We start from the raw sequence: 25,487 nt of genomic DNA, 5'->3' as shown, positions 1-25,487 counted from the left end.
GCATGCGATATCCAAATTAGGCGCCAAGAGAGGATGAGAAATACATATATATGCTAATGCAAACTGAGGTTTTCAGAGGAATCTTCCAAATCTACCTTTTAAGGACTATTAGACAGAAGATCATTGTATACCTGTTGAATGGAACAAATTATTTACTTTTTTTTTTTTTCAGATAGGTTTAAAACATATGAAGATACAACAAAATGGCAGTCAAGTCTGTCATTTTATTGTTACCCACCTCAGTTAAAATACAATGGGTACAATGTATTTTACATAGCTTTCTGAGTGTTTATGTATATCTATATATGCCTCATATATGCATATACATCTATATATACACAATTGTCATTATTTATGTATATATGTTATGAAAATGGTTAGGAAGAAGCAAGCTTAGTAGAAAATACCAGTTAAAAAAGAGTTGTTATTGGAATATACATCCTTTTCTCTGTGTTCAGCCCTTTTTTTCTTTCTTGCAATATTGCAGTGCCTCCTTTTCTCAGCCCTTTCAGTGCCTGTTCTGCCTCAAACTAATTTCTTCTATAATGTTTAATAACTCTTTTCAATTTCAAGGTACTTTTTATGACTGTCTATATTCATTCTGCCGTTCTTTTCTTTTAGTTATCTGTTTGTAAACTCATTTGTCTTTACCTTCTCCATTCTTTCATCATTGTCACTGAAGTAGTTTTAAAGTGGGCTTTTTTGAGTCTTCCTTATCATAGCAATCACTAGAGGAAATCACAAACCGAAAATAGAAAGACAAAATATATATATTTAATTATAATTTAGAAGAATCACGTACCATGAGCATTGGTTTGGCTTTGTGAAAATTGGTATTTCCTTTTAGTCTGAACCTCATAGCTTGATTAACATGGTGGACTCTTGGACTTCCTTAACCATGGTAGCACCTTTGACAGCTCTGTGTATATCACTGAACTGGAGTCTCATCATGAGTATCTGGATCTGGCATTGCATAGGTGTGAGTAAGGTGAATATAGAACTCCTCAGGGCTAGTTTACAACATCCAACTTGAACTTCTTGCTGTGGTGATGTGGAGTAGACCAAATCTTGTTGACACTGGAGAAGTCAATTCCTAGTAATGTATGCTGCTGGCTGGTTCTTGTGTGACATTTCAAGGGTAGTCTGACAAGCTTGGCCCTAGTTTTCCCTAGGACATTGTGTTTATCTGCCTTTAAAGGTCCATTGTACCTGCAGATGTTCTGTTTTCATAGCTAGTAAATAAGCACTTCAGACTCTCTGTTCACTGAGATCTTTGCCAGTGTGCCCATCCAGGACCATGCACAGATACTAGAATAGTATTTTTATTATCCCAAAAATAGCCAGGTCCAGGATTCCAGGAAATCCAGGGCAGTGTTACCTTGGCCCAGGAAATAAAGCCTTAGTGATTACATTATATCTGTCATCATCCATGGTTTTGGCCTTCTTTTCTTTCTATGTTGCCTTTAGCTAAATGTGTTCTCTTCCTCTGTTTCCCCAAGTTTTTTTCCAAGACTTCTTTCCTGTCTCTCTTACTCAGAATTCTTCTCTGAATTTCTTCTCTCTTCTATGATGTGTTTTCTTCTCCTACACTTTCTCCCATCATCATTTTGTTTCATTTCTCTCTTCCAAATGTTCCTTTTGTCTCTTTCTTTTCATCTTTCCAGGGCTGTGTCAGGCCCAAAGAAAAAACCCCAACCTTATCTTCTCCTCTTCCTTTATCCTTTAGCTTTCCTGTGAGCATCATGTGTAACTGTTCTTTGATCTAGATGCCCTCTTCCCATCTCTTTCCTCCCTGCAGTCTCCCTAAATACGGGTCCTCTAAATCTTTAAAGCCCAGCATCTATCTTTGCATACTTACTAACAGGAATTGCTAACCACTGACAAAATGCTCCATCTGTGTGAAAGTGGGTGTCTCTGATTAATTTTAAAGATGGATTCTCACAAGGTATATCGACAGATCTGTCTGAGGAATTGGTGGAGCCACCTTTTAACCCGGAAGGTACAGTATTCAACAAAGGATATACATCTTCTTTAACGAAAGAAAAACTCTCTTCTTAAAAGTAAAGATAAATTTCTGAGAGTGAGTTTTAGGGGCAACAGTCTACAGAATTTGCTGTAGTACATGTATAAGGGGGGGGTGGTGCTAGGGAAACAGTCATTGACTGCAATCCTCTTCTACTAGAAGCTGAAAGAAGCAGCTTGAAGGAGACCTTAATCCCTAAAAGTAAGACACACAGTTATGAAAATGTACTACAGTATTGTGCTCTAAGTCTGCAGGGCTCTCTAGTTTATAATAGTTCTCTTGTCTTCTGTGCCAATTTTATAATGCTGTCTTTATATGGTCTGGAAAGTATTGATACTGACTTGCTACTGCATAAATCTGACTCGGAACGTCAAGGTGCCAGCAGTGTTAAAGCAATTCTACGTTTGGAGGACAGGGTGGGAGAGAAAGTATCATTGGTAATTGAAGCTTTTCTGAAAGACTGTGCTCTTATGATCGCTCTATGGATTACATGCGACTGCCTAGGGGTAGGATAAAAAATCCAAGAATGCTGTAATTATGTGAGTAATTCTGACAGCCTTCCTTTTTTAAAAGCATGAGGAGAGATGGCATTTCATTGCAATTTGTAAATATTCTGCGTTTCTCTCAACCCTGCACTCTCAGTGGTACTTTCAAGGGAACTCAGTACTGGTTGAAATTAATTGTAAACCCCATTTCTCTCCAAGGAAGCTGTTAAAGCAATGATGAGTGCTTTTGGAAATATACTCTATGTCCCCCTTGTTTTCTATCAGCCAAATTTAATAATTAATCAGTTTTTTCCTCTGGTACAATTAAATGATAGACACATTCTAAAAACATTTATTTCTCTAAATATAAATATATAATCAGCAGAAACCCTTTAAGGTTTGAAACATTCTTCCTACGTATGAAAGTGAATCAATATCATGTTATCGCATAATTAGAAAAACAAAATAGAGGTATTCATTAGAATATAATGAATCTATTACTGTTCTGTAATATTCCTCATCTGTGCAGTGGATGTATTTCTAATTCCCTATTCTTTCGATTCGTCCTCCCATCCTCTTTGCCCTAAACTAGCTGATGAATGGATCGTGGCTAACCCGGAGCTGACAGACAAAACGAAGTTTACTATCACTGGCCTGCCGACTGGCTCGAAAATCCTTGTGAGAGTAAAAGCTGTGAATGCTGCTGGTGAAAGTGAGCCCAGGTACCACCCACAGCCTATTTTAGTCAAGGAAGTGGTAGGTAAGATCCTCCTGCTACACTCACCCACAAATACACTCTGCTTCCATACTTAGTTCTGTTTTTTAAGGCTAATACTTACTTGTTGTTGGAAACTGATGATATGGCCTTACAAAGCCATTGTCCAGTGGCTAGAAATCATGAAACCATCTTTAAAAATATTCTTAATTCTTTTTATTTGTTTTATTTCTAAGCCTTTATTGCTCAGGCTTTCAAGGCTTTTTTTTCTGCTGAACTTGAACTTGATGTTGCTTTAAGTTGTGCTATTTCTCGCCTGTTCCTACCACCATAGCATTTGGTGTTACAAAAACCGATGGTGTACTGAATGTAACATTGTAGGACCAAGAAATTTAAAATACCTCATTCATTAGTCACTTCTGGGAATTGTAGACCACACAGTCTCCTATTTATAGTGATGCCCACCAGTGCTTCCTCAGAAAAGGAGATAAAAGTCAAACACAAGCTTTTGGCTTTTTTCAGAACCTCCAAAGATTCGTCTACCAAGACACTTAAAACAAACCTATACTCGAAGAGTTGGAGAAACTGTGAATCTCGTTATTCCTTTCCAGGTAAGAACTAAATACACTGACAGGAAAATACTCTATTTTTCTTATACTGCTGCTTTTTAACTTACTTACTTCTTACTTACTTACTTCTGTATAACTTTGGTAGGCCGGTGAGTTAAGCAGATGTGGAAGCACAAGTACATCGGTGCTTGAAAGCTTTTGCTCTGACATCCCAAAGAAATGATGTTAAGCCAATTAATGAATTGGGTAACTAGCTCAGGCAGACTGATTTGTCATCTGCCATCCCCAGGACACTTATAAATCCTCACAGTAGACATTTCATGTGAGATAAATAATCTCTAGCACAATGCAAAATGGCTACACTGGCAGTAGTTAGAAAAGGTATCAAGGGTGGGACTGTAGCATTTAATCATTTTCTTGTCATGACAGAGGAAAAGGGAGGGGAAGAGTGAGCAGTTCCACTCTCTCCTATAGAAGCTGCAACTTTTAAATTCTTGAGATCACAGCTGTAATATGACTATTTCCAAGGATATAGCATGTTTTGCCACAGCATTGTGTTAACCTACAACAGTGACTGCCTCTCTACTTGCAGGGTCCTTATTCTTCTGAACACAAGAATTACAGCAGAATTCATTTCTATTTCATGTCTGCACACCTAAAGATACTGGGTGGGCATGATCTAGCTTCTACAAGGCTGTTAAAAGCCTGATAAAAGCTTGATCAGCAATACACTGCAAGGTACACTGCTCTTGAGAAATTAAAGGAATATTCTATGGTTAGTCTCTAAGGCATTCAAAAAGGCGTGAGATTACACTTTTTGGACAGCATCTACAAATTGTTTGCCTCTGGAAGGCAAATCCCATGGTAAAGCAGGTGGAATTCACTCTGATTTAAGCACCTAAATCGTGCATTACTAGGCCTACAAAAATGGCACAGAAAAGATGTCAACCCAGCACACCTAACAAGTATTCCAACTGCTTTTGCAATGAAAGAAGAGAGTTTGGGATCCCTGGAGGACTCTCCTCTTTCACTGGCAGGGTACAGAATGTAGGCACTTCCAGAGGGTGAAATATTTTGTTTGGCATTTTCTGGTTTTTTTCACCTTTTTCTTCTAGAAAACTGGAAATTATTTGTCAAATTTAGCCAGCAAGTTAATTGTGCAATTTAGCCAGAAAGTTAATTGTCTGATTTAGCCAGAATTTGTAAATACTTTCAGTCTCCTGAAAAAAAAGAAAAAAAGAAAGAAAACTGCATTTTAGGTCAATTAATATGATTGCATCTTATATGCTGTATGATTTAAGAAAGAATTCTCAGTTTCTTTCGGGATGGTTTTTACTTCCCATTTGAGGAAAATGGGAAATAAACCCATTTTCTCTCCCATCCTTTTCTTTCCTCAATATCATATACAAATTGTTTCCTGGCTTCTTACAGGGAAGACCAAGGGCAAAAGTATCATGGCAGAAAAATGGTTCTCCAATCGACAAGAACCAAATCAACATCCGCAACACTGAAAATGACACTATCATCTTCATCCGAAAGGCAGAAAGGAGCCACTCTGGAGAATATGACATGAAAGTGGAAGTAGAGAACTTGGAGGACAAAGCTACGATAGATATTCAGATTGTTGGTATGTTTTGAGAAACAGAAATAAATGCATGCCAGAGAAGCAGACTCCAGCCGTTCCAGCCGTTATAGGAGAACAGAGGAATCCCAAAGAGCATCTTTCTTGACAGTGATAACTCTCCACGTCCACTCACTTGGCCATAGATTTGTGGTCTCTAAGTAAAGCTCCCTACACAGTGGCAGGTGCTTGATGGAACATGTCAGTCCCTTTTTTTTCACTGTTATGCTTTTCATGTTCTTGTCTATCCAGGATGTAAGCTTTTTCCTGTTGAGTCATATCCATAGTCAGAAATGGTAGTATATTCATAGTAACTTTGTCACAAGTGTAATGTGAAAGAAATCCTAAATGTTGAAAGTACATGGAAGTAGGAAAGACAGACAAGAAAACACATTTACTTTTTGGTTTTACCAATCTATTTCTTTACATAATAGGCAAAACTGGTAGCACAGCCTTTATAATGATTGTCTGACTTTGTCTTTTAGGAACATATCTTCAACTGTTTTAACTTCCCCAAAATATGATGTCCTTATGCAATTAAAGAGCATGTGCATATTAGAAACCATACACACAAAGTGGTCAAGTTACATTTTTCATAATTCTGACTGTCTTAACTTTGGAAAGTTTTATTTTGCAACCTCAGCTTTCTTTTGACGTTGGTTTTGGCATCTGTGTGTTGTAAGAGAGAGAGAGAGAAATTGAACTAAGTGGAAGATGTGTGTAGGAAAGACAGAGGCAGAGAAAGCAAAAAGTGGAAAATGTCAGCTGCCTTATTTTCATTATAGATCGCCCAGGGCCACCAGAGGTTGTAACTATTGAGGATGTCTGGGGAGAGAACGTAAATTTATCGTGGAAGCCACCAAAAGATGATGGCAATGCTGCCATTACTGGGTACACTATTCAGAAAGCAGATAAGAAGAGTATGGTAAGTAATAAGGAGCTATTTAAAAGGCTGATGTACTCATGAATTCTCCCTTTTAAAAATAAAAAGCCTTACATGCTTGAATTGATGTAGGTGGACAAAGCATTGATTAGTCAGTGTTCAGAAAATCTGCAAGGCATCTCTAAAAATCATAAAAAACTCCTATTCACTGTATCTAAAGCCTAGAAATGGAAATGTTTTCAGATGATGCCAGGGAGGAGGACTAAAAAGGAAAGGACGGGTGGATTTGAGGGAATTAATTCTGCTTTTTTTCCTCTGTCTCAGTAGAGAAAATAAACCCCCAAAATATTAATTCAGAAGTTAGGAGGTTGCTACTAGTGTCAAAATGTAGTGCTGTTGTTTTCAAACCTGTGATGTCACATTGTGTAAGTCATTGCCACTCCTTGCTATCCATGGCAAAATGGTACATAAGCAATCCGTAAACGGCTTTGAGATTTACAGATGAAAAGTCCTATATAGAGATGTTTATTATTTTCATTAAACTACATTCATTAAACATGAATTTTACACTTCCTCAAAAGAGAGTAGTTGGATTCTTACATTTAGCACTTACTGGAAATCTAGGACAATATTTTGGGAGTTGCCTTATCTAAGGGAATCTTTTTGCCACCACCACCCCTCCCACTTTAATATGTTGATCTGCTTCATAGTCTGATCAATTCATTCTTCCTGTTCCATTATTTCCCTTCCCGTCCTTCATTTTTTCTTCCTCTTGGGAGTGTAAGAAGAGATGGTCTCTGTACAGTGACCAGAACAATGATGTCCCCTGTCTCTAAATTACTGTGTAAGGAGAAAGGAACAACAGTGGTGTCTGGGCTCCAATGTGTCATGGATCATTCAGGTCATTATTTCCCCACATTCTCCATGGTGGTGAATTCTGCAGTTGTGGCACAGCTGGCCTTTTACAGAAAACTGTTTTCTCCAGAGGCACTTTGGCTCTTAAAGATGACCAAATATCAACAAAACCTGTGGCACACTGAACTCAGAACAAGTTCCTCTTTAGAAAAGCAAGAAAACTATGTAGGGCAAAGTAAAGAAAAGCAAAAACATTGCTGTGGTCATATTGCACTTTATATTAATTGCATTTTTAGCATTAACCTCTTTCATCTCAGTTTGTTATTTAGGTATTGTGTGCTAGGATAGTACTTACATGCCCTGTTACTGCTGCCAGACTAAAGTGGTAAAACCCACCTCCCCATCTGAGCCTTTAGATATCAGAGGACCACCTGCATAAAATTACATTTCTCATGAGCACTCAGCCTGTGAAACGGGATGCAGATTAGTGCATTGGCCTCTTGTGAGTACGTGTTGCTGCGGACTGGTACATGCTACTACTTTCCCCTCGCAGCCTGCAGTTTTCTTATCTGCAGCAGTACCTTCTCCATCAGCAGTGTGGACTAGGAATGAAGGAACCTGCCTTGCCTCGCACAATACAACCTTTGTAATAACAGATTTCCTAAAATGAACCCTCCCAGCTAACAGAGTGTAAGAATTCAGTAGGGTTCATTTGCCATTTGGCCTTCACTGCTCAGTAGTGCACTCTGTGGTATTCTCATTATCACTCATTTCATTAATTACTGTGAGCTTCACTATTTTAGTATTCACTCACATTCCCTTAAAAGAAAAATCTTGCTCCTGCAAGCTTGATGATTCTTCCAAACAGTTAATGGTTGCGAGGCGCAGGGGGACGCGGGGAAGCTCACGCTGTGCGTTGGTGTCTTTCAGGAATGGTTCACGGTAATGGAGCACTACCACCGCACCTGCGCCACCATTAACGAGCTCGTCATAGGAAACGAGTACTACTTCCGAATCTTCGCTGAAAACATGTGCGGCCTCAGTGAGGATGCGACGATGACCAAAGAGAGCGCTTTGATTGCAAAGGATGGTTAGCTAATTATCCGTTCCTTGTCAAAAGGGAAGGGGTGTGTTTAGAGGCTGGAAGGTGGTGAGAGGTAAAGGCCGTATCTCTAAAGCCTTCAGATGCATTCCTAGCCCCAAGACCAGGTACAAGTAGCATCTAGGACATTTCATATTAGGACTTCTTGGTTTGTCCACACAGTCGTGTTTTTTTAATTGAGAGTGGGACAATTTTCCCATGTTCTGACATTCTCTACGATCTTGGATCTCAAACTCGTGTCACCGCTGGCAGACCTAAGTGGACAAGAGCTGGCAGAGGAGTAAAGCTGTTGGGCCAGAAGCAGGGGGTCGCTGCCTCCCACTGGAGACTTGGCATCAGCCGGGCAAACGCTCCTGCCCATTTCAGGCAGGATCCAACAGATAAGTGTAACCCTCGCTTCACATCCCTTTCAGGTAGAGCTGGACAAATTGTGATTCTGCAGTCAGAAATCCTGACATTTCAGAAATTGCCAGTTTGAAATGGTACCATAAACTTTAAAAAAAAAAAAAATTAACTGCCCCTTTATGGGAGGGAAATTCTACAAACAGGTGGTTTAAAGGAAGAAAATCAAACCAGATCACCTCAGTTTGTCTGAAAGGAAGGAATACGACTGCCACGATGCAGAGGACAGACAACCTGTACAACCCGCACAGCCAGGCTGAAGGACTGAAAGTCCAAGGCACTGGACCCCACTTCCATTATTAAAAAGAAAACTACCTCTCTTTTAGAAAGGGGCTCATGAGCAAAAGAATGGCTATAGGAATTGCTTTTCATCACTGCTTACTTGCCCTTGTCATGAGAGCAAGTATCAGGCCTAAGCTGCACTGAAGTCAGTATGAGAGCTTGGACCAGGTCTCAGTGAAGCAAAGATATTTAATGATACCTGTGCACAGGAATAGATGTCAGTCAGTCCAGCTGTTTTAAATGCCAGCTTAGTTTGTGGGTAAAGGTGATTTATTGATGGTCATCTCCATTGCAGAGCAGGGATAAAGTGGAAGTGAGAAACTAGATTTTACCACGTTTTCCTTGTACAGAAACTATATCCATTCAGGTGTCTGTATTGTTAGTGCACTGCATGAAGCAGAAAGAAAATGGATTTTCAGATACAGAGCCAGTTTGTAATCAGAACAAACTGTGAAAAGTAATTGGCAACAGAGTGAACAAGGCTTGTCAGGGCAGACGCCCCGCAGTACATCAGTCGGGATCCATCCTGTTCTGTAATACACAGGGCACGCTGGCAAAGACACAGAATAAATGTGTGTTATTTTGCATACCACCTACTCAGGAAACAAAGAGAAGCTCTCAGACCTCTATGCTGTAGCATGACCGAGGGCTGTAGTCACTTTGCAGGCGCACTTCCAGCCTCCCCTACAAGTGCAATTACTAGAGTCACTAAAGCAGTGCAGATCAGAACTGACTCTTTGCAGCCGTTGAAGATGCTCGAGTATTTAGCTACATGCCAACAGTCTTTTTATAAATATTTTATTTTCATCTCACAGGTAAAGTCTACAAATATCCAGTTTACGACGATTTTGACTTCAGTGAACGGCCGTTGTTTACTCAGCCTCTAGTGAACACATTTGCTGTAGCTGGTTACAACGCTACTTTGAACTGCAGCGTTCGGGGCAACCCCAAGGTACAGCAGAGCTCGTAACAGTATCAGTTAAAACACTAGAGAGTTTAACCTGACAATAAAAATCGTAATAGCATTTTTACTATTTGTCTCACTCACGAGCCATGCTGAAGGCAAAAAGAATGGTGTGGGCTCCAAAGAGTATACTACCTGTGTTATACGCATTATAACAGTTACTAAATCCACAGATAACTCTGTGAAAGGGAAGAACTTCAGGAAAAGGCTGGGCTATACTGGGACCAGCACTTACAACAGCTGTACAGTTAATATATCAGTAAAGGTTGTTACTAAAATAAAGCCATAATTATTCTATAAAAAGCTAATTATGCTTTATGTAAGCGCATTGCAGGAATACTCTGGGGACCACGCTGGTTCTCAGGCTCACCGTGCAATGCATCTTCCAGTTTCTTTTGAGTTGTGTCTTTTTGTGATCTATTTTCTGTTGTGAGTAACTGAACTGACCTAGTAAAATGAGAACTCAGGAGTGTTCAAGAATGTTTGCTGTTCACTCTCCACCTTCCCAGTTTCTGACTGTGGAAATTACTGTGAAAAAACATGCTTTTCTTATTGACTTAGAGTAATCGGATGTCAAAAGTTATTTCTCAGATGTTTGCTATCATTACACAGCACCTCTTATATTGATAATAGGCTTATATTTATGACTTTAATTATGTGATAGGAGCTGCACTGAAAAAATCATGCTTAAAAAGAGATGCATGATGCAGCCCATGTTTATGTTTGAGTTAAGGATTACAGTTTCCTTTCTATTACTACTTTATCTATTTTGTATCATTTCTGGAATACTCAACTTTAGCTGAACATCACAAAAAGTAGTAAAATATTTCAGTTCATAGGTTTATGCATGTGGGCTTTCTTTTGTTTTTACCACAGCCCAAAATAACCTGGCTGAAAAACAAAGTTGTTATCATGAATGACCCAAAGTACCGAATGTTCAGCAACCAAGGTGTCTGTACCTTGGAGATCCGCAAACCCAGTCCCTACGATGGGGGTAATTACACCTGCCGAGCAGTCAATGAACTTGGAGAGGCAGAAGTTGATTGCAAACTGGAAGTAAAAGGTAAGGGTTTTAAAACATCGCAAGTGCCCTGTTTGTCTGAACACCATCTACATAGGAGTCAAAAGTATGCAAGGCAAATGCAAAAGGGAGTTGAAACAAATTTTTTAACTTTCCCAGATGAAAATATTAACTTGGTTAGGACAAAATAAACTATATTGGTTGCTTTGATTTCTTTTTGAGGACCAACATGCTGTGCTTATGGTATATTGTCTTCCCCACCCCCCCATGCTGATCTACATCTTCAGTGATTGCAAGGACTTCTTCCCAAGTGACAAAAGGGTAAACTGTAACTCTCGGACCACTCACCTGAGAAACTCTAGTAAGACTCAGATATAGAGCATTTTGGGAAAACGTTAAGAAAATCATCTTGGATAAGAGACAGATCTCTGAAGGAAATGGCAAGGGGAAAAGGAGAGAAGGAAGAAAGACTAGTTCAGGGCAGACTGTCTGCTTTAAAATTATTAAACAAATGAAACATTTGCTTCAAAGGAATTTGTTAGCAAAATCATGTAGCAAAACCCAGTATTGCTCCCAAGGACACAAGCTAGTTGATACAGTTGCTGTATTTGCTTTAAGAACAAATATTCAAAACTACGGATTTTGCAAATACAGGGAAAGAGGACTAAGTAGGTTAGCTTTCCACAACTGAAGACATGCTTTATTTTCATTAATAGATAAATTTTATGAATTTCAGGGAGTTTAGCATTGACTGGGGTATCATGAATGGCAATAGGGTTTGGATTGGACTACTAATGAATAATCTCAGGATGATATTTTTCAGAAAATTACTTCCTAGGAAAAGATGGTGTCATATTTAGCTGGACTAACTCCCACCAAAGGCTTTTGTTTCAACTGTGGAATAAGCTAAGTATTTCTGAAAAAATTAATCTGAGGTTATAAGTAAGGAAAGCTGCCTAAAGCCAACTGATAGGAAGTGTCTAACTCAGGAATTTAGAGGGAATTTAGGCTAGCTGAATATGGCCCTTATTATATTATTTCCATCATGCTTTTCTATAATGGAAACCATAATATTTAATATCCTCATAGATTGTATTGTATTTATTTTGGATTTCAATTTCCTTTTTCTGTATTTTCTTATGTATCTTGTCCCACAGCTCAAATCTGCTAGCAAGAAGCCATTGCAATAAATGTTTGGTCTATGAAATTGAACATTTAACTAAATGTAATGAAAATATGCATAATATGTTTCTTAATTTTCATGATTTATTTTTAAGAGATTGTGTTTAAAAGGAGATGTCCTCATCCTGAAAGTATGATTGTTTTCCTTAATCACAGGCAAACTTTCTATTTCACAGCATAACAGAAGACCTCATCACCTGAGAGGGTTGCTTCATCTATTTTTTTATACTGAAAGGCCAAGTTAGTTTGCTATTTCATTAAACTTCCTAAGTCCTCAAGCCCTAAAGTTCTTAGGCACATTTACACTCAATTGTAACTTTTTAGTCTTCAGCACTTTGCTTGTAGTACAACCAAATACTACATTTTTAAATACAAGAAGCTGGTTTTCTCTGTCCTTTGTTTTACAAAGAATTTTTTACATTTAATATGCAGAATACTGTGAAACATTTTTAAGATAAGACATAATTTAACTAATATCTCTCCATTTTAGGAAGTCCAAGCTCCAAATGTTGCCACAGATTACATATTATTCTTCAGTAGTTCCCTTTCCAGCTGTTGTGAAATACAGATTCTTCTGTTGATCTTGGAACTTTTTTTCATTGAATATCAGGATGAATTACTTCGTTGGCTTTGAAACGTAATACAAACACCATGTTGTCACTCAGGCTCTCTTTTAATATGTAACACTTCCCAAGAAATTGTTCACCAGCAGTGGAAGCTGCTCTATGTTAAGAGTTTTTAAGAGAGAAGTGTGGGGAGATTTTTGCCTTTGATCAATACAGATGGGGAATTTAATTTCTTACATTTATGGACTGATATCTGAAATAAGCTGGGAATGCTTAGACCCTTTTCTAGTCAATTAGAAGTAAAGTATCTAAGAGAAAAAGCTACAGTTCTGTTCATTAAAGTGGTCACTAGGTACAGCTGAGATGATGTCCCTGCTGATTTTTGCTGACAAATGTTTATTTAACTTCCATAAGTCCAGTTTTCTGAGTAGTGTTCTGAAATGGAGAGCACATGATACACTATGTTCACAGGCTGCCAGACCTGTCCCATTCACAGCTGATTCTTTCCATAATGGCTGCATTAAAGATTAAAACAAAAAATGTTATGTCTGGCAACAGAGCAGCAAACGTTTAGGGTAGACAACAGTCAGAGCAGTGAAGCACTAGAGCAGATTTCCCACAGAGGTTGTAGAGCCTTTGGTACCAAGAGCCTTTAAGAGCAGCTTAGAAGAATGACAGCAGTACAATTTGTTAGGATTACGATATGCACTAAATGACATCTCAAGATTGCTTCCAGCTCTGTCAGTCTGAGATTTTGACTCAGTTCTTAACGCTGCCGACGTACCCTAGCACCTCAGTCAGATTCAAGCATCCCCCCGATCATTCATCCCACGGGAAACCTTGGATAGATGCATGGGCTTTGCATCGTGTCCTGAGGGTTGTATTAATCCTATCGGCTGGTTGCAGCACATCCTACAGTCTCAATTCTTCTGGCACCTTATCTTGGGGTTGCAGTTGAACATACCTTTGCTACAGCGAAAATGGGGCTGTAAGAATTATTCACTTTAGACAAGATTGAGTTCATCCTTCCCCACTTTTAAACAAAACCTCTCACACCCACTGACTGCAAAAGGCTTGTAGCGTAGACATTTCTAGACTCAAAAAGCCTTCTTTCTTCTCAAAGAAAGTAATATTTACTTTAAAAGATGAACTGAAAATAATGGAATATGATGCCATAGACATCTTGCTCAGAGCAGCACTTTAGTTTTGCATCACACCTGGAAGAAGTCCTGAAAAATGCAGGCTGTTAGGATCCTACCTGGGCTGTGTGTTGTTTCTCTCTTCTTAGTTACGTGATGGGCTGTTTCATTAACCTAAATCCCACCTGCCCTAGTTAATGGTTGGCTTCTGAACCCAATTTCATGTCAACCGTCACCTGGTGCAGCCCCACTCCCTCCCACCAAGCTTGGTGTTGTGGTTCTCTCCCAACGGTTTGGGTTGTCAGTGGTCGTCCCGGCTGAGATTCCTCTTTCCATCCTGGCAGGTTTAGCCATTACTTCGGGCTCCTTTTTGAAGACTGCTTAGACTAGTGATTTGTAGGGCTTAGACACAGGACAGCTGTTGTGAGGGTTCAGTGCTGACACTCTTAACATGATTGGCAGTTCAACCGATGAATTCAAAGGGAATAGGATTAAGTGAATACAGCAGCTTGGCTAACCAGGATAGGCTGAGGGTTTGCTATGTGATACAGATAAATGCGAATGAGTATTAAACAGCCAGAGCATAAAAACATAATTGCATCTTATTTCACTCTTCTATTGACTTACGTGTTGAATCATTCTCTTAAATTTTCCAGCCTGTTTGTTCATTTAAGAAGGCTCTTCGGATCACTGCTCGTCACGCTGACGCAGAGAAAAGACTTAGGGATTTCTGACTCACTGGAAATAGACTGCAGTGTGTGTGTGTGTTTTCATATGTATAGCTTTAAACTGGTTCAGCTTTATTCCAGCAAGTAACAGTCAAGGTCTGGATTTGTAAAATGATGAGATACAGTTGAATGTTGCCTGAATAAGACCAACAGGCTCAAAGCTATGCTACCTATCTGGTGAACATACCAGCTACAGTGCTATTATTACAGCTCTTTGGATAGTAAGTCATGCTAAAGAGCTCTATGCCATGCAACTGTATATACTGTAGTAAGTGAATTTTCTTATATTGGCTAGAATTTATTTTATCCATCTATTTCTAAGGTAATGGAGATCTGAAATTTATGACGCATATATATATATATATATATACACACACATATATGCTCAGTCCTAGGAATGTCATAGAACTACTCACAGACCAGTCTAGGATTTCTGATTTTGCATAGTATTTGACCAACTGAGCAGCTATGAATACCCTGGCTATGAATACTATCAGTATGCTACAATTTTTTACTTTTTTAGCCATTTGCTTACATTATTTTAGGTGTAAAATTAAACCCCCTAGTTGTTACTAAATTTAATGCTCATTTCCTGAAAAAGTTTTAGTGATAATTATGAGCACAGTAATAAAAATAATAAAAGCTTATTCTGTCCTCATAAAAAGGTTTTGCATGTGCTGATGTTATTTCAGACAGACAGTAGTTCATTCTTCTGCCTTAAGTTTTGCTGGGCGAACTTAAAGATGGCAGGTTTACGAGCTGCTTGGTACAATTGCACGTGCAATGGGTTTTTCTGTAAATATAAACACGCTGTAAAAAGTCGTGTAATAGATTTTAGAGAAAAGAATAACTCTACCTCATATATCTTGAAAGATGATACATACACAGAATCTCATGATACATGTTTCATACTAATCTTACTACAGAAAATAATGTATATATCTTTTAAGTTTGTTGAGGTAGATCCGTAAATATGGCTGTAAGTCTCCATTGCAAGCAGTGAGAAACTGATTGCTTATCAGCTTCACTGGAGTCAATGAAAAGATTCAGATAAAGCGGCATGCTGCTTTTATCATGAAACAAATGTTTTTGGAGAATGTTTATCTTAAGAGCGAAATCGAGGTTGGTGATCACTCTAATAGGTTGATGATAGCAAAGATGCTGTATGAGAAATATTTTTTAAAAAGGTGTTAACATCAACTGGGACGAATTTCAAATGCGAATAAATACCACTATAAATATTCTAATTCTGCAGTGATATATCATGGAGTAATTAACCCAGGAGAACCATTCTTCTTGGCGGGGAATAATCAGGTTTATAATAAGCATAATCCTCTGGACATTCCATTTCATTCCCTTCCTTTCTTTCCACATGCAAACGCATTTTCTGCATGCAAAGTGTGTATTTCTTTGCTTTTTTAGATTAAACTAGCTAGTGTCTCATGGCATACAATGTCTATGTCACATGAGCAACGAAGGCCAAATTAATCAAGAATATGGGTATTTAACATCAGAGTTGCAAAGGTTCTAGACGTATTTCTGCTATGTCACTGGGCATAGAACTACCAGGACCTATAAAGGATTTATTTAATGACTTTGACTACCTTTGACCAGAACACTTAGACCTTTCCAGGAGATAGAAATTTGCATCTCAAAAACCAGCTCTCAGTTAGTTTGTGGAATTGTTGAAAGAACAGAAGTATCATAAAGTCATTTGCTGTGCTTAAAAGGCATTCTTTATTACAATTATTATTTGGTTATGAGTTAGTGCTCAGAATGATATTCCATGCCTGAGCTTGACCTACAGAGTCTAAGGATGAAATCTTGATCCAACCGAAATCAGTGAAAACTTTTTACTTACAAGCCTATAATTTTACTTCATTTCCTCTAGAACTTACTTTAAATTCAGATTCGGTGGGCTTCAGAGAATTTGGCTCTTTCTATAGAAATGTGTTTGCTTTTAACCTTGCCCAAATCCAGATATTGACAGTGCAGTTTTAAAATTACAGAGATGCCCAGAAACCAGTCTGCAGTGTATTATGCATCCAAATTTAATATTTCAAACCTAAAACATGTTAAGAAATTAGGCTAGATAATGTTCCTGTACTTTTTGAAGTATTAAGGTATTTTTCTTAAAAGGCTACACTAGGTACAAAGTTGAGTGCTTTTATATACATAGACATATATAAATGTATATATATGGGTGTTTTTGTAGAGTCAAAATGCTTAAAGGTAAGGGCTCGTATAGAGTAAATAGCATGCTTTAAGTAATGTAAATGTGGATATGTGACAAAGTACATACTTTAGTGCACAGGTATGTAATTAGTCTGTACTTGATTATTTTGCCTTATAGAGTTTCAACATATATATATATGCTTCAGTGTTATGTGTGTGCTTTTTTTCCCTAGTGGAAAATAGTATATATATATATGTGTGTTAGCTTCTTTGAAGCTACGTTTGGAAACTTTTATCATAAATGTCAGTTGCATAATTTGGTTCCAATCTATACTTTAGACTAATTACAGGATTTATAGTTACTTGTACATATTAATATAGCTTTTACATATTAATGATAATTTTGAAGTGGAACTGGATCCCTACCTTTTACTCTTCATGTGTTTCTATTCCTACATATTTTACATGACTAAGGATTAAAACGTCATCTTGACATAATTGTAAGCATAATTTCACTCAACATTTTCTCTCTACTTTTGTGTTTGCGATTAAATTGTTACTTCTCTTTCTCTCTCTCCCTTAGTTACACAGTAAGGATTTTTGAATGTATATTGTCATCTAAGGTAAGCTTTCATATGATTCTTGCATATGAAGCTTATGTCTGTTTACACGTCATACAATGTCTGCCTAGTATGGCATGATTTTCATTATTTCGCTTAATGAAAATGTTCTTTATAATTAGTAGCATGATAGTTTTAAGGCATATAAATTCAGATTTTTATAGTAATTTTTTGTTACGGTAACTCCTCTTAGTAGTACATCCCACTACCTTCTAATAATGCACGTTTCAATGGAATTTAACAGTGCATGAGTTAGCATCATTAATTAGCACAAATAAAATGCAAGTAATAAAAGAGCATTTTGCATTTACAGTCAGTTATTTTCATATAGGAATATACCTCTACATAAATGAAATATTTATTCCACAGTTAATTTCATTTACAAATGAATGATCCATATCACAACTTGCACTACATGAGTTGAAAAGAATGCCAAAAAGCATGCTTTTTTTTTGTCTGTATTGTGCATCTACCTAAGGTCGGAAGCGAACACTTCTGCAATAATGATGGTGTTAAATGAGATAGCGCAGTCTCATTATCACTAGTAACTAATAGCACTTTAATTGGATAATCCTTGTGTTAATAAAGGTTATAAATTCCTAAAATCTGTACTCAGGATAAATGCTGTAAGTATCAGCTCAGTTGCATTTAGCTGAAGCATTCAGAGACACTGGTATCTTCATCCTGGCAATGTACTTTTGCTTTAAAGCTTTTGGTGTGTTCCAGAAAAGGCTCAGAAGGTAAGTGCAGTTATTAGTGGGTGGTTTTGCAACTTGCAGAACAGAATACTCATGCAGACTTGTAAAAGGGATAGTAATGGTACATAGCTTTCTTACAACAAATGGCACCCTTCACCCTGAGAAAGGGCAGAATTTAATGCTTTTAGCAAAATATTTACCTTTTCCCCACTGTTCCTTCCAAATGTCATTTGATTTCAATGAAATTAACAGAAATAGCCATGTGTTTTGTTTCCATGACATTTTTTTTAATGGCATGAAATTTCACTCCTAATTTGGATTATTGGTAGTAAATTACTGCTTCTACAGCAGTGGGATCTGGGGTGCCCTGGCTGGTGTGTTAGACACTACACACATGTTTTTCTGGGCACTGAAAAGAAATATTTTGTCTTGGATTGCTAAAATTATTAAATGTTCTTCAAAAAATCTTTTGCCTTGTCCCTTTTTCCAGAATACCAAAGAAAACAGAGAGTACTTCCAATGGCTTTCTTAAAAGCCCAGGTTTCTGTTATAGCGGTGATTTAAAACAGGTTTGGTTCAGCTTTTTACTCATGGTGGCTAAGCCACAGTCATAAAGCACAAAGACCTAAAAGGCTGGCAATGGTACTTCTGATACCCGTTCAGTGAATATTGACTCCATCACAAAACTGGAAAATGGAAAAAAAAAACAACAAACCAACCAAGTTTAGTTTCACAGAGACAGGAAACAAAGTTTTGGCAGGGCTGGAGGAAGCGCTGAATTCAAAAAGCCCCTATTTGTGAGCAAGGACACTCACTGCTGCAGCTGAGGAAGATGCTGGCCACAAGTGGGGAGTGCCAATCCCTGAGCTGCGGTGCCCCCCAGCCAACTCCCCCCAGTTTATATACTGGGCATGACATCCTATGGTGTGGAATATCCCTTGGGTCAGTCGGGGCCAGCTGTCCTGGCTGTGTCCCCTCCCGACTCCTTGGGCACTCCGCTGGCGGGGCAGTATGAGAAGCTGAAAAGTCCTTGACTTAGTACAAACACTGCTCAGAAACAACTAAAACATCCGTGTGTTATCAACATTCTTCTCATCCTAAATCCAAAACACAGCACTATACCAGCTACTAAGAAGAAAATTAACTTTATTCCAGCCTAAACCAGGACAACCTCCCACAGCTTTGAGATCATACACCAATAGCTTTAAGCGCCGGGAAAACTCTAAAGCTTTCAGGGAGTAAGCACCTGGATCCAAGGTGATTACATGTGATCTGTTTTTATACAAAAGTGAATCCAAAATCCTTCCTCAGACTTCCCCAGCAGATGAAAGTTTCCACCTTCATCATCTGGAGCCTAAAGGAACCTGTATCTAAAGTCCTGGCTTTTTTTCATATGATTCTTTTACATATGTCATCCCACCTGTTATTTTCAAGCAACATGGTAAATATCTTGCTAAATACTTATAAATCATTATAAGACCCAACACTAGAATAATTTGAATGTCTCTGCATGTTTTCCACAACTCGTCATAGTCAGGTGTTTTGTACATTGTTTGTGGACTCACTTCCATCTCTGACTATACTCCACCCAGCCGGATGGAAAACCAGGAGGGTTATTTGAGGTGAAGCTTATCACGGACTATTGCATGGGGTGAGATAAAGGACTGTATAGATTACATCCCACAAATGAAATTCACCCTGCACAAGAGGACAGGAAAGTTCTGTATGGTACAGAGATTAAATAATGGTTAATTCTTGTGCTGGACTTTTGAACAGGGATGAATTTTATCACATCTCAAAATGGAGTATGCAATAGGGACTGACTAAATCTTTGTTGCTTACGCCAGAAAATAAAGGTAAAAAGCTGTTGCTCCAGGGACCTTTGACCTGAAGATTGTCTTATTCCTTGTTTGTAGGTGGGCTTTCGTTCTTCAGACTACTGATGGATGGAGTGCCTCCGCATATCATTGATTCATATATGCGTGAAGTACAGGCAAACAAAACTGAGGGGAAGTGAGAGCCCGTCCAGTGTTTCCTCCCACTGCGCTGGAAATTGGTAGCAGAATTACAGCATTTTAGTTCTTGCAATGACAGAACAAACGTGTGGTTGGGGATTTTCTTTTTTTTTTTCTTTTTTTTTTTTGTTTCTTATTTGTTGTTTTGTTTTCCCTACCTGCTCTTACTGAAAAGAAAGAATACGCATGGATTGCTTTGGGGTTGAAATGAAATGAACTGAAGACAACACACGTTTTGTAATGTTCAGCTTTATTTCCTGTTTGATATTGTGTTCTGTTTTTTAATGAGGAAAGAGGAGGAGCTGTGTAATAAACACGAGGAGGCAGTCAGAGTTCGCACTCGGTGGTACAAAGCAGATCTTTCTCAGACTGGAAGTACATGGATTACCCAGTAGCTGTGCAATAAGACCCTTGGAATACATACCTCTGATAACGTATCTTATTCACCTGAGAATTGTTTAGCAGAATATGGTTTTACTGTAACGTAATTAATACATATGTACTTAATGATCATTTAAGCTGAACATATCTTCCTTTAGAAGTTTTGATTTCCTAAATCCAACCCATCAGTCTCTCAACTGAACTGAAATTGTTTTATTTAATGTACAATAAATATGAAGTGTTTAAGATCTACCAAGTTCTTGTTCACTATTTTTAAAAGTTTTTTTCTGTCTCATCTTACCACATTTCTTGTTTAATTTCCACATAGTGTAAAGCAGGAACTTGAGCCCACCAGCTTGAGGGGAAAATAGTATCAGCAGTCACGTAACCCAAGGGGCTTATACCGTAAGATGCATGACCCAGAATGTGAATGAAGTTAAATGCTATAGGTACATGCAATTTTGTATCTACATGTTTTGAATGCCAAGGGTGGCAGCTTTCACCACTCTGGATCTGCCCCCGTCCTCATCAATTCATGGAGCTCTTGTAGGTATCGTAGCAGGAAAGGGACTCAGACCATATCACTAGTGAGTTTACCGTGCAAGGCAAAAATGCCTTAGATAAGGTAAAATGGCTACATTATTTTTCCAACTCTAGTGTCATTAACCTCCAAGTATTTCAGGAGCGGGGGTGATTGTCCGTAAGTCTCCAGCAAACTCTAAAGCACGTGAGACAGAAGGTCACACGTAATTCGGCCAGGTTGTTGATTCCCTATTGCCCTGTCATTTATTTACCAGTTCTCACTCTGGCTGTATAGATAGGGTAGGTTATGTGCTTAGTGACTAATGATTGATCTCCAATTACAGTTTATAAAGATAAAGGTCGACTTAGACCAGTAGTACATTACAAGATGGTTATTTGAGGTTAGCACATTTTCAAACATCCAGCAGTCAGTAATTATGCAATAATAAAAGAATGCGTTACTATGAACCACCACTGCTGAACGGATGTTTTTGCAGTTGAATTACCATTTCTTTCGCTTTGGGGATCTGAATGCATTTTCTCACTTTGTTCTGTAAATCTTACTCGCGCTGTGATCCTTCTTCTTCCTTCTCTCCTTTCTATCTTTGTGATTTCTTCTGTGCTGCCATCTGTGCAAGGAAGCAATTCTCCATTCCCAGTGATCCTAGACACACCCCCCTGCCAGTATTTCACCCTGCTCTTGCCAAAATCATTTCTCTCCTACACATTCATTCACACCTACACATGAAAGAAGGCAACACATCTACTAAGAAGAAAATTTCAGAAAGGATTAATAATTTCTCTTTATTCTGTATCTCACCAGTGAATCAGGACTCCCTTCATCTGTTTTGAAGGGCAGAAGGCTGTGGGAAAGGGTCAGTTTGAATTTATGCCACGCAGGTTTAAGCATTTAAGCACATGGCCCTCATTTAAAATAATACGAGTCTGTTGAGATATATTATAGTCAGCACCAAAAGTTATAGTTATTTTGAGTTTGTGCTTTTCAGTAAGCCAAAAAGGATGCGCATAGCCATCTGCACTTTGTATGCAATGATGTTTACAGCTTCAAGCTTATGTATCTATCTGGCTCCTCAGTCTTAATATACCGTACATAACAACCTGGAAGCCAGCATAAATCTCAGCTTCTGTAGGCTCTCTGCCGATGGAATTAGCTAGTCTAATTTCTACCAGATGCCAGCAGTGTTAAAAGACAAGCTGAACTAAGCTACTTTTCACTGTGTGAACGGTAAGCATTATATTCGGATGCCCTTAATTCCTCCCCAGTTGCGTTGCCCAGCATTTGCCATTGGCTGTCCCTCGGCTTGAGATGGGCCACACCAACAGGACGTACTGGGTATCAGGCCGTGCGTGGAATCGAGCTGAGTGGGCATTAGTGTGCTATAAATTCATACTCTCGCCAACCGCTGACCAGCCAAGCATCTGGATTAAAAATTAATTGAAAATGACTTTGAGAGGAACGATAGGATAGGGTGGGATAGGAAAGGGACTTCTAGTAGATCTAAAACATGCTGCAGAACCTTGAATAGTGAATAACATATGATAAAGTTTTGATTTATGATGATCCCCTAATGGGATTCTCCAGGGATGGTGTTTGATAGATGAAATAAAGTCACCAAACCCACAGAGTTAAGAAAAATGCTAATGAAATCTGCAGCTAATACCAGCTTGGGAGAATAAAGATGTACCAAAGACAACAAAAACTACAGGCAAAACAACCTAGAGAAAATAGAAGCAGCACAGTATCATGTAGTAGAAGATATGTCCCAATGCTCCCAAGAAGAAATTTCTCCAAAGTCAGCTCACATGGAATTTCCGGGAAATTAGTGAACCTGAAAGAGACCTATGAGTAACAGAGGACAGCAAATAAAACCTGGTCATAGGAGATAAAGTAACAGCAAAACACAAAAGCTCCAGGAGAAGTGAAACTAGTTGTGCTTTTGTGGCTTGCGGTTGTGTTCCCTGATGTCTCACAATATGCGAAACCAGTCTAAGGCTTCAGCTAGTTGCATTATTCATATTACTTGTTTGCTATGTACAGTCTCCATCAACTAGTATGGGCTGAGGCTATAGTTCAGTAGCACCTTTAATAAGGATTCTCTTTTCTGCCCACTTTCACATATCTGGTAGGAATTTAGTATTTTTGAAAGCTCTGCCTTGGTGTTCAGTTTGACTTACACAGGTCAGGGAAAGGTATTACTAGGAATAAGAAGGCAGACCCAAACATGTATAGAGATATAGATATACACACAGAGAAAGAAGAATCAAAGTTAATTAAAAAAAAAGGGGGGCATTATTTTTAAAGAGGCCAGAGGAAAATATTTTGTTTTCTCTTGGCTTGTTCTCCTTGCCCATGAAAGGGCATTTGATATATAGTTGTTACTGTGGTATAAATACAGATCCATTCTCAAATTGGAGCTTGATTCTCCAAATTCTCTTTACGTGGAGCTTGATTCAGGCATTTTAGTTACCCATTTGCATTGAAAGATCATGGCCAGTGTCAGCCCATTTTCCCCTCATGGAAAACAATCTCACAAATATAAAAAGGGGAGGGAGAAAACTACATGAAAATCTTATAAAGAATGCTTAAATTGAGATATGCTGTTTATAAGGAAGTCTTTACTAAAAGTCAGAAATTTTTAAAAATATTCCTTTAAAAAAAAAGTTTCAAGCTTCCTCTACTTTCTTTTTGGGGAAAAAAAAAGTATAGTATTGCTACCTTTTACAGAGTATTGTGAAGGAAGACTTACTTTATGAATGTCTTTTGCTGCATTTTGAGATTCTGGAGCAAAAGGCATTCTATTTTAAGCACAGTGTACTTAATGTCACTTGATTTTCGTGGCTTGCTTTCCTGACTGACAAGTAAAGCTGCTGCTTTGCTGAAGCAGAGAGCATTTGGAAGCAAAAGTATCCTGAATACTGAGGAAGCACTGGAAGTCTAAACACACTGGACTTTAACTTCTATGTTTCTCTTGTTCTATGCCTTGTTGCTGAATACTTTTAAAATTGAAACAAACCCTTCCCCCAGCTCAGTGATAAATTCAGTAGAGAATCTTTCTTCCTCTACTCATTTGGCCCTCATTTTCATCACCACTTACCTTCCCCCCTGCCCCTTTTTTTTCCTAGCTGTTTTTTTTCCTTATTCTTTCTAATTGCTTAAGTTTATAATTAAGAACATGGATGCAATACTGGTTCGGTTATAATTCTTAAAAACATAAAAAATGTTTTCCTTTTATTTTCCTCTTGGTATCACAAAGAGCTTGAGCAATCTTTCCATAAATACCAGTACCATCACGTTCATTGACCACAGCGATGCACAGGGTATTAAAAGAAACAGTATTTTAACTTTTTCCAAACCCAGTGATTCCAATGGACGGGCAATATGGCTGGTTGTGAATCTGGCTGTCACACTTGCCTTTTGCCATTCTCTAGTTGGCTGTCATTGACTCTCTCTTTATTACATTACGTATTACTCCCTCCTTTGCTGGCAGTTCCTCTCTTCTCTGTTTGGTCCCTAATACCAATTGCCATATTGTACTGTATTTACTGAGCTGTAACTTAAATCAGCAGACAAATGACATAGCGTTTGGGACACACATACCACATCAAGGGATTTTGAAACCACCTTTTTGCATGTCAGGCATTCCTGACCCTTGCAGTAGAGAAACCTACTCAATAACGTGTTATCAGACAAAGGGAATCGGCTCACTGGGGATAACAGGGAATTGCTCTGTCCAAGAAATTGTTGTCTGGCCAGAAAGCTGCAGCGTCTGGCCCGCAACATAATAACTTAGAAAAGGACTGCTGATTCCAAGAAGATGCCATTTGGGTGTATAATACTTGTTAGAGGCCGTCTTTTATGTTTTCTACTTCATCTTTTTGTCTTTCATACAGCTGCACAGTGCTCATGTTTCCTTGGCCGCATTCAAAAACCTCATACCTTCCTAGAGCATCAGCGATACATCTAAAATCCTTCACATGACCAATTCAAATAACCTGGCGTGCCACAATTTCTGAAAAGGCGTTATTTGTTTTGAAGCGCCTTCTCTAAGCAGGTCAAGGAGGTGAAGGCGATCCAGCATAACAGAGTCTTCAGGTGCCCCGTAACACCTCAGCCCGCCCCGATACGCCGGGGATCACCTCCCCGCACACACAGCTGCGGCGTCCTGCCGAGGGCAGGGAGGTTTCCTGCTGCCCGAGCTCTTATTTTAATAAGATGAACAAGGCAATTCAGAGGGGAGAGGGGGATTCAACCCACCCAGCCCGCGTCCAGCAGTGACGAGCCGTGGGCGCGCAGGCCCGCCACCTCAGGCCCCAGCACCGGCCAGGGGCCTGCGGAAAATGGCGGCCAGCAGGCGGGCACCCCCTCGACCACCGAAGGGTTTCCCCCCCCACCCCGCCGCCGGCAGCCGCCACAACCGGCCTAGAAACGGCGCCCCTGCCGCGCGGGAGGGAGGGAGCCGTGCCCTCCGGCTGAGGAAACCCAACGGCGGGCCGGGGGCGAGGGCTCCCCGCCCCGCG

The 25,487-nt window shown here is 39.0% G+C and overlaps 1 protein-coding gene across 9 annotated transcripts in view; it reads left to right on the top strand.

Annotated features, from left to right (window-relative positions):
• MYBPC1 (myosin binding protein C1) overlaps positions 1–20,678 on the top strand; it is an 80,028-nt gene extending 59,350 nt beyond the window's left edge. For 4 of the 9 annotated variants that reach the window (XM_075051500.1, XM_075051496.1, XM_075051494.1 and 1 more), the window contains 12 exons: positions 1,931–1,999; positions 2,183–2,224; positions 3,101–3,268; positions 3,746–3,834; positions 5,224–5,419; positions 6,199–6,338; positions 8,082–8,241; positions 9,753–9,889; positions 10,778–10,964; positions 15,793–15,851; positions 17,296–17,335; positions 19,947–20,678. In XM_075051500.1, the coding sequence (XP_074907601.1) occupies positions 1,931–1,999; positions 2,183–2,224; positions 3,101–3,268; positions 3,746–3,834; positions 5,224–5,419; positions 6,199–6,338; positions 8,082–8,241; positions 9,753–9,889; positions 10,778–10,964; positions 15,793–15,851; positions 17,296–17,316 (1,268 nt within the window). In that variant the 3' untranslated portion in view covers positions 17,317–17,335; positions 19,947–20,678. The remainder of the gene's footprint in view (positions 1–1,930; positions 2,000–2,182; positions 2,225–3,100; positions 3,269–3,745; positions 3,835–5,223; positions 5,420–6,198; positions 6,339–8,081; positions 8,242–9,752; positions 9,890–10,777; positions 10,965–15,792; positions 15,852–17,295; positions 17,336–19,946) is intronic. The other 5 variants (XM_075051495.1, XM_075051497.1, XM_075051503.1 and 2 more) reach the window with 5 other exon arrangements.
• The last annotated feature ends 4,809 nt before the right edge of the window (positions 20,679–25,487 follow it).

This window comes from Buteo buteo, chromosome 19, assembly GCF_964188355.1.
Source record: "Buteo buteo chromosome 19, bButBut1.hap1.1, whole genome shotgun sequence".
NCBI lineage: Eukaryota > Metazoa > Chordata > Aves > Accipitriformes > Accipitridae > Buteo > Buteo buteo.
Note: the sequence above shows the minus strand (reverse complement) of the source record. Positions and strands in the feature narration are given on the sequence as shown.